The 9,634-nt window shown below is 37.7% G+C and overlaps 1 protein-coding gene across 1 annotated transcript; it reads right to left on the bottom strand.

The window, feature by feature from the left end:
* Window positions 1-312: 312 nt before the first annotated feature.
* LOC132790564 (uncharacterized) lies at window positions 313-5,656 on the bottom strand. The gene is given in 4 exon segments (XM_060799133.1): window positions 313-706; window positions 4,582-4,792; window positions 5,380-5,407; window positions 5,409-5,656. Coding segments are annotated over 4 exon segments (576 nt in total). The 5' UTR covers window positions 5,589-5,656; the 3' UTR covers window positions 313-549.
* Window positions 5,657-9,634: the final 3,978 nt, after the last annotated feature.

Below are 9,634 nucleotides of genomic sequence, written 5' to 3'. Positions count from 1 at the left end.
AGTATGCAACCGTTTGCCGCTTTTTTCATGTTGCATGCTTTTTGGCGTATCAATTTTTTTTTGCAACCAGAAAAATTTGTGGCATGGAGCGTGAGTGGTAAAAGGGGGTAAAAAGTGCATTGTCCGAGCAGTGAAACAAATGAAACTTCGAACTGGACGCCGAATTCAAGGGAATGGGCGGACAGTCAAGGAGTGCAGACGACTCCAATGGATGGATGGATGGATGGATGGATGAAATCTGCTTTTAAAAGCGCAGACATGACACGGCATCGACACAGAGCATTTTCAAATGATTTTTGTTTATTTATTTGCTTATGCTTCACATGCAGATACATAGAGAAACACATACACTTACTTTACTTATAAGACTGACTAAGCCTATGCTGTCTGTTGTTTAAATTAGAATCCCCAACTAACAGTACGGAATGAATGTGAATGAAGAGATAGACAGAAAGTTGTGCTGAAAGAAAGATGTTCGTGCAGTTGACTGACTGACTGACTACCCGCCCTTAAATACGAGTATTACGATTTTTAATCCATTTGCACTTCTTAGCGCGGCTGCGGAGGCGGCAGTGGTCCAGTGCCTGGACATGGCATCCGCTTGGCCAGGTGCTTGCACAGCGGCACATCTCGCACAGCGTCGCCGATGAAGAGCGAGAGCAGATACCATTGTTTCATGCCGCCGCTTGATTGCACTTTGTAGTTCCTGAGTGTTGTTCAAGGTTGAGTTCCGTGGGGGGCAGTCCAAAGAGATGTTCAGCATCATCGTCATCAACATCATCATCAGAGAGGCACAATAGTCGAGGCAACGAAAGCGGATTACAAAAATAATTACTTATAAGTAGCGAGTAAAACATATACATATTTACTACACAAAAAGCTCTCTTCTCTTTACTCCTTCACCTACCATCACCCATTACCCAGAACCCAAAGGCTTGTCATGCTTGAGAGGCATATTAAAAACAAAAGTAATTTGCGCTTTACTACGAGACTGAAACGAGCCATCTTTCGCATTTGTGAGTTTTTAAAACATTAGGAATATGGGTTTTGGTTAGTGCTACTAATGGCAGCTAAGTATTGTATGTAAGTAAGCAAAGGAAATTGTTAATAATAAGCAAAAAACAAAGCTTCCAAACGTATACCAACAAATCCATCATCGTTTTCTCGTAATAATACCATTTACCTTATGTTAAATAAATTTCAAATTATTACAACTAATACAGTAATTTTATGTATTATGTACAATATATAGTTTTTTGTGGTTATCTTATTAAAAATAAGTGTTTTTAGCAAGCTAAAATTAACTTACAATCAATTACGAATTTAATATGTTTTTGTGGTAAATTGAAAATTTGCTTAAACTCATTTACAATCAATTAATTACAAATGCAAAAGCCAATTTCTTGAAATTTTCAAATTGAAAAAAGTGCTGCCTCTCTTGGTTTATCATAAATATGGTACAATGAATATGTGAAAAGTTTTATTTAAAAGGAAATTGCATTGGCTTTTGCAGCAGCTGAGTTCATTTAATTTGTTGCTGATTACTTTGTGGTAGTCTCTGGTGTCTCCAGTCGGAGTAACACCTTTTTGGTCAGCAAATTTCACACGTCTGCAGTGGGATAATTTAATCAGCACAGTAACAAACACATCTGCAGTGCCCTGGAGCTCCGCTTGGACAGCAAAGGGTAACATGAATATGCAAGATAAGAGTGATTGACGAAGATAATACCCTATGCATACTTTTAAGTATAAAATATTATATATATTCATGCACATTTTACTAACAATTGTTGAATTTATAATGCTTTCTGCATTCCTTTCTAATAGGTATAAAAAAGGTGCAACAGCATCAAAAATGTAACTGACCAATGCAGAAACGAAACAGAAAACTAACGAGTTGAGTTGAATTGAAGTGTTCCCCTTTGTGTGCTTGCATAAATTTAATCAAAAACTTTAATCATATTTTATTATTACAAAACACGACGTGGGCAAACGAACAAAACTTCTTCTAATGCCAATTACATTTGCAACGCAACGAAAACTAAACAAAAACGACAAAGAGAGGGAGAGTGTGGGATGGAAATGGAAATGGAGAGACACCAAATGGACAGACATGGAGCACATTTCAAAAATAATTTGGAATATTTGCACTTGACACGTTGGGGCTAGCACTTGGGTTTCTCTAGCTCTCTCCTGCTCACTCTGTCTGAGCCCGGTCAGAGGCCAAGAGCGAGCCGAAGCACAAGGAAAACTTTGAGTGTTGAAAATTTTGCATGTTAAGTGTGAAAATGTCAGTTGCATGTGAGGCAAGCATACGATATGACACAATATTAAATGAAATTTACAACAATGACCGCCTCTGACTCTGACTCTAACTCCGACTGTGTGTGGTTATGAATGCCACATGTTGCGCATACGACACGTATGCCATAGATTTCTATGCAAAAGCTTTCTGTTTGCGTCTTCAAGTTATCTTTTGTTTGGCCAAAAAGCAAACAAGAATTTCATTTGCCCCACAATAATTTAGCAAATAAAGAAATATGAACTATCAGTGACCACAGAGCAAATAGGATGCACAGAACTTTTTCCATTGTTTTATTGCATAAGTTCCAATAAAAAGGGAGGAAAGACTAGCATCAACAGCGGGGGAGAATTAATTATGAATCACAGTGTAGAACGACGGGTGATTGTGACTAAAGAAGCAGAAAGAGAAACAGAAGCAGAATAGAAATATAAAAACAAGTAAGAAAGCTACAGTCGAGTGTACTCGACTGTGAGATACCCGCTACCCATTTTGAATAAAAGCAATATATTTTGCGGTATTATTCTCAAAATATACCAAATATACTGCAAAAATACTAAAAAAAAAAACCAAATGGTATATGTGGAATATCGATATAGAACCGCATTCAAAATATACCTTAGACGGCACAATATACCAGATTGTCAGCCAAAGCAACTCAGACCCCTAGTAAGTAGGCGTGTTTGCCCATACAAAAGTATTTCTTTAATAACTTCCACAATTTTTTTCTGATCGCAACAAAATTTTCAGGGATCATAACTATTATAGTTATTACTGTATATACCAAAATTCGTAACTCTAGCTTTAAAATTACGCTTGTTATTCGATTTTTTTGATTTGTAGGGGCGGAAGGGGGCGTGGCGAAAATTTGAAACAAACTTGATCTGCGTGCAAACATAACAAATGCTGTCGAAAAATAATTATAGCTCTATCTCTTATAGTCTCTGAGATCTAGGTGTTCATACGGACAGACGGACAGACGGACAGACGGACGGACGGACAGACGGACATGGCTATATCGTCTCGGCTGTTGACGCTGATCAAGAATATATATACTTTATAGGGTCGGAGATGCCTCCTTCTACCTGTTACATACATTTCCTGCCGGCACAAAGTTATAATACCCTTCTACCCTATGGGTAGCGGGTATAAAAATCAAAGCGGAAAAGAATAATTTCCTCAACTTGCAGCACACGACTTGCATGACATTACCATGACAATGGCGAATGAGAGGGCAACTAACTCATCAGGAACTTGTGAAATTTATGTAAACTTACAAATTGAAATCCAAAGCCAAAGTCAGAGCCAAATGCAGCAATGACATGCACATTTAAACCGAGCTGAAGAAGAAAGCGAAGGATGGCAGAAAAACATTAAATTATGCGCAGATGAGTTAGCATTACCAATGACAATGAGCAAAAGGGCGGCACAACGAGAAAGGGAGAGAGACATAAAAATTGATTGGAAAACATTTTGGAAGCTAAAAACAAGTCATTCATTTGCCAAATGACAACAACAGCAGCGCCAAATTGCAACGTAGCAATAACGAATGCAATCTCTGAGACACTCCAATGGCAAGACACCGAAATGGGAGAGCAAAAAAAAAAAAATAGCAACACAAAAGTTCAAGTTGCGAGATGCGAGTTGAATGCGAAGCCATAAAGTCAGCGTTCCACTTGAACAAGAAATGGCAAGTAAAATAAACAGACAGACATTGGGACACAATGGGTCGTATGAGCTATTTTTAAATGAAATAACTTTGATTGAAAGGGATGGAAGACGTGTAATGGCTAGGTAAGATTTGATATGTCTTTTACTTAAAGTGAATGCGGAATTCTCAATTGAAAACTTAAGTAGTATACGTTACGTTGAGATATGTAAATGTATTGTAAGCCACTGCGTATGCGTAATTTGTCAATATTATAGTAACTGATGAAATGACAATGCTTTTATTGGCCAAGCCATGCAAGAAGCAAAAAATGAACTAAAATATCTTAATGAGAAATTAAACTGTGCTGCGTATGCGTGATGTGTTTTGATTAACTAGTCTAGACAAAATGATCTTGGCAATTTGTTTAGCAACACTTAGTTTCACAGTGATGTACAACTCATAAACTTAATTAAGAGATGACCTTGCTTGGTTAAAGAGATGATTATATTTCATCTTACTAATATTAAGTATACGATATATTGTATACGTAATGTTGGTAAAAAAGTATTTCTTTCCCGTACCAACACCTCCAAGCAACATATATTATTTATATCAAACCAAAACATACCTCAGCACCTCCTCCCAGGGTGCATGTGGTGCGGCATTGCCATCGCCTAACGGACGTCGCTGGCTGCCAGGACGTGAGGCATGCACACGGCAAGGCTCCTCGAGAATGCAAGCCCTTGGTCCAAACTCACGCAAGATCTCCTTCTGAGCCAACTCGGCGTCCAAGGAGAGCGGATGGCTAGCATCGCGTCTGCTGCGAGAACGATAAGTGCCTGCAAAATAAAACGTAAATATATTTTTTTGTTGATGCCAGAGTTTAACGAGTTAGAGCTGTGTTTGCCCAACATAATAATGCGAAATTCAGCGTCAGCTGTTGTGTAATGTCTTTGGCGTTGTTAAAGTGCAATGGTATTTCCCGCTCAGCGACTCTTGTGTTTTGGTTTTACCCGCACGTAAACTGATTACCAACTACACTATATACACGCATGCATGGCCAGCCGCTGTCTAACAACTTGACTTGGAGTGACTTCATCTGGCAACTCGTCATCTGGCATAGTAAGTAGTTGTTGTAGTTGTCGACAGCCTTGACCCCATTTCGGCTTTGGCTTGGTTAAGTGGACGTGCACGATGCCGAAGCCGACAACGGCAACGATCAGCGATAAGCGACAATTTGAGCAGACACATTTTTTAGGTCTGGTTTTCAGTAAGTATTTTGTCAACACAACAAAATGCTGATAAAAACTTTTTTCTCACTATTCAATTCAGTAATTTATGCACTTTCACTTATTGAAAAGAAATTAAATTCATAATTAAAAGCGCTGCGTCATGCCCAACATATTTTCACTTCAACAAAACTTACTTGGACTCAGGGAGTAGGCCAACTTTTTTGGCAAACTGCGACAAACGCACCGAGAGTACAATAACAGGGAAACCAACTAGCTGCACAGGCAATTCAAATAAAGGATCCTGAGACTGAGCCAAACCCTCCTCGATGAATTCCGAGAGCAGAACGAGCAGCACATAGAGCGTGGGCAGCGCCGACAATGTGCAAATGTAGCGTAGATTCATGGCTTACAACAAAATATCTTTTTCGGCCGAGGAGGAGGCAAGGCAACTTGGTGCGTTTAAAGTCTTTGACTGACTGACGCGACTTGGCAACGCGACGAGCCGCCAAAGCGCAGCAAACAAAAAACTAAACCAAAAAGGCAATGCAGAGGAGAGTTAAAAAGAGAGAGCCGCAGAGAGAGAGAGATGACAGAAGCAAAGTGTAAGAGGGAAACGGCGTGTAAAGTTGGCGGCCAAGTTTGTTTTGCATTTTGACCAAGTTTCGTCGTCGCGGAAGCAAAAGAAGCCAAAGACAAGTGAAAGTGAGGCAATATGGCCAAAGCGGAGGGCGCCAAGATCCGAGCCTACTTACGAACTGCACACTTGCATACCAGTTGGCCAAAAATACAAAACAAAACACAACAAAGCACTAACCAAAAAGTGGCCAAACCACCTGCTCAGCTGTTTGCCCAGTCACCAAACTGAGTCTCTCTCTTTCTCAGTCTCTGTAATAACAATCTCCTCCTCTCTCTCTCTCACTGCAATAACAGTCTTCTTCTCTGTCTCTCGCGCTTTTTGTTTTAGTTGTAATTATGAAAAGTTATGAAATTTTCCATGTTATAGGGGCCGTTACTTTTGCACTTGCGATTTCCTTTTGGCGTGTCTGGTATGCGTTACAGTTGGTTTTGCATATCAATTACTCAATCCGCGCTTGTTATAAACCACAATTCAGCCAGACTCTGTGTTTCCGTTAGCTGTTTTAGCTGTTAAACGATCTGCTAATGTGCGAGTCTTTGACTAAGACAGATTAGATACTACTAACACCTTAGTCAGTAAGCTGTTGGCGCAAATAATTTTCACGCTGCATAACTAATTAGAGAAACTCAACTATGTTTATCTACATAGGCGCATATTTATTGAGTTCTAACTGCAAAATAATAGTTTTGTATATAGGTCAAACTTATGCAAACAATTTCAAGTCAAAGCTGCATAAAAATATCATTACAATCATTTAATAGTTTTTCATTGTTACACGTGAATTCAATCACATTCTTGCCAACATTTTTGGGAATTTATTAAATTTAAAATTGCATAAAATAAACATCAATCATTAATTATCTTTACAAGCTACAAAAATTTTGTTAAATTAACTTCTTAGCTACAAATTTACTTCACTTTTAATTATACAGCTCTTTAAAAGTGATTAACTATTAGCTGGCGTTACATAAAATATAATTTATTATTTAACTTCTTTGAATTCAACTATTTATTTATAATTCAGTTATTTATAAAGCCTTAGTTGTTAGTTTAGTTATCATTGCACAACAGCTTACAAATTAATTGCGATTAATTATCTTTACTAGTAATATCAATTTTTATGCAATTGCTTAAATAAGTGATTAATTGAACAGCTAAAATATTTAAAAGCAAGTCACAGTAGTTAGCAAGATTTAATTAGTTTGGTTTTTAAAAATAATAATCCGACAGGTGGAAAATCTAGATTTTGTTGCTTAACTTAATTTATAACACCTTTAATATAAAAATACATTTGCGAAATGAATTACCTAGATCTTAAACCATAATTTACTACTGTTTAAACAAAGTTGTTTGTATCTCATATATACTAGCTTATTTATTTCTACTCATAGTTGCTTTCACACTAATTTACGAGTTAAGTTTGGGAGCTAAGGAAATAAAATACAGATGCCTAGATAACAATGTGCAATCTTTTATTTATTGCACTAGCCAAAAGAAGCAACAAGGTAAAGCTGTTGCCATATGGCGAGTAAATAAAAAACTGATCGCGCATTTCAACACTATTCGATGAATTTTATTTGCCTGACAACTTAACACGATTTGCGTATAATTTTTGGGTATTGTTTGCACAAACAATTGTCAGTTGCGTGGTCTTTGGAGCACGTGTCGTTGACCACGCTTATAGTTCCAAAGCAACCACAAAACCTTAAACTTAATCATAGAAAATAAGCTTTGATACGACCATCAATTTCAAGTCAATTTGAGAGTACAAATTGCTAGAACAATTGCATAAATTTGACACAGTTAACACAGACTGCAATTGATTAATGAGCAGCATTGAATGGAGCACAGTTAGCCATACAATTGAGACCACTAACTCACCATGGCCAGAACCGATGCAAAGCTCGCGCCAACAGTCGGTCGAGTCAGTCGGTTATAAGCCAAGACCTGACCACAACGAGTTGAACAGTTGATCAGTTGGCTGATTGCGCAAGACGGCGCCTACAATCAAGTCAAGAAAGAGAGAGGGAGATATAGAGATAGAGATAGAAAAAGAGAGCGCGACTAACTTGGTTTACATTTCGACATTGTTTTCTTTTGTGCAGCCCGTTGCAATATGGGTTGGGAGCGGCAGCATTGTTATAATTGTTGTTGTTACTGTTGTTGCCGTTGTTTGACTGCGCGTAATTTTCATGTTTTTCCAGTTGGTGGCGGCACTTGTTGCACGTTGCAAGTGGCACAAACCGGGATAGAGAGAGAGTGTGTGTGTGCTCTAAGTACTTGCTTGTCTTCCTTTTTGGTAAGTGCAATGCGGAAGAAATGTTAGGCAACCCAAAAGCTGACAAATTGATAGAAGTTTGAGTTTGAGTGCCGGCAACAACAGGCACAACGCGTCATGTAACAAGTACCAAGTAATCTATGTCGTATAAGGCAGACATTGCAGACACAGAGATTGCACAACAAACAGGTCGCCCCGTCGAATACGTCAGGCCAAAAAACCAACTAACACTAATAGTGTTTTGGGGGGGACTCTATCACCAAATTGGGGCGACTCGAAACAATAAAAGTGCGCCCCGATGCCAAAGCTTGGTGTCCGCTTTTGGCACGCAACAAGCGTAACAGCTGGCAAACTGACCCAATTCCATTCATATTACAAATTGTTTACTTTTATTGTTTTTGTTAAGCCATCCAATGAAGGTAAAAAAAAAATGAAAACTAAAACAAAAAAGAAATAAATGTGTTTACTTTATTGCGTCTATTATTTTATTTTTTACTTTTTTTCTTTGCAAAATTCCCCCCATCGAAGAGTGCCGGCTGGACTTGTTAATTATTTGCGAGCCAAGGATTTATAGTGTATTTATCGTGGTCGCATCGCAATCGATCACACACAAAAGCCTTCAAAACAAATCAAAACACAGCCACGTGTCGTTGACTGATTTATGTTATTTGGATGTTGAAATCGAAAGAATGTTTACCTAATCGCGAGTTGTTTACTTTCTAGCATTGTTGTCCCCTTTTTATTGTTTAACAAATTTAATTAGCCATTAGATATGTCTGTCATAAACCCCCCCATCATTTCGCTCAAAACTCTTCTCATTTCATGTGTGTGGCAATTCGTACGCGCTCGTCATGCTCAATGAGGCAATCGGCAACGGCAATCAGCAAATCGACAATCGGCGAAAATAAATATTGAACTTAGATTTAGTATCTTTTCTGATGGTTTTGTTGCTTGTGAGGTGTGCAATGTCAGTGAACATTCCCAAGCGAGCCAATTTGCATACAAAGTGTTTGCTCAAATTTATTGTGCGACGCAATTTCTCAGAGCGCCCGAAAGTATGCAACACAAATTTTACGCTTTGAATTGCCAAAAAATACGAATTTGCATAGTGGTTGCGGGGAATTATTAATTGTTATGAATGAGAGAAATAAACTATTGACGAACCATACCAGTCTTTTAAATGTTAAAAAATCAGGAAGATTGATAGCAGTGCATTAATAGTAATAATGTTATTAACAATATTAAAATATTTGAAGTAGACAAACGAATTTAAAATACTACTCTCCCATACAACTCTACAAAAATGTATTGAGCCAATTTAATACAAAAATCACATTTCAAGATTAAAAAAAACAGTCAGATTAGTCCAGTTTGTTAATTATCATTCCATTATGGCAAAAATGTTTTCCAATCCATATGAGCTAAGGAGAAATAAGCTAATTTCAATTAGCTTATTTTCATTATTATTATTATAGTCACTTTAATCAGCAAGAATGATTGAAATACATGAATAGTAACAATGTTATTATATATT

Source organism: Drosophila nasuta, chromosome 3 (genome assembly GCF_023558535.2).
Source record: "Drosophila nasuta strain 15112-1781.00 chromosome 3, ASM2355853v1, whole genome shotgun sequence".
In the NCBI taxonomy this organism is placed as follows: Eukaryota; Metazoa; Arthropoda; class Insecta; order Diptera; family Drosophilidae; genus Drosophila; species Drosophila nasuta.
Note: the sequence above shows the minus strand (reverse complement) of the source record. Positions and strands in the feature narration are given on the sequence as shown.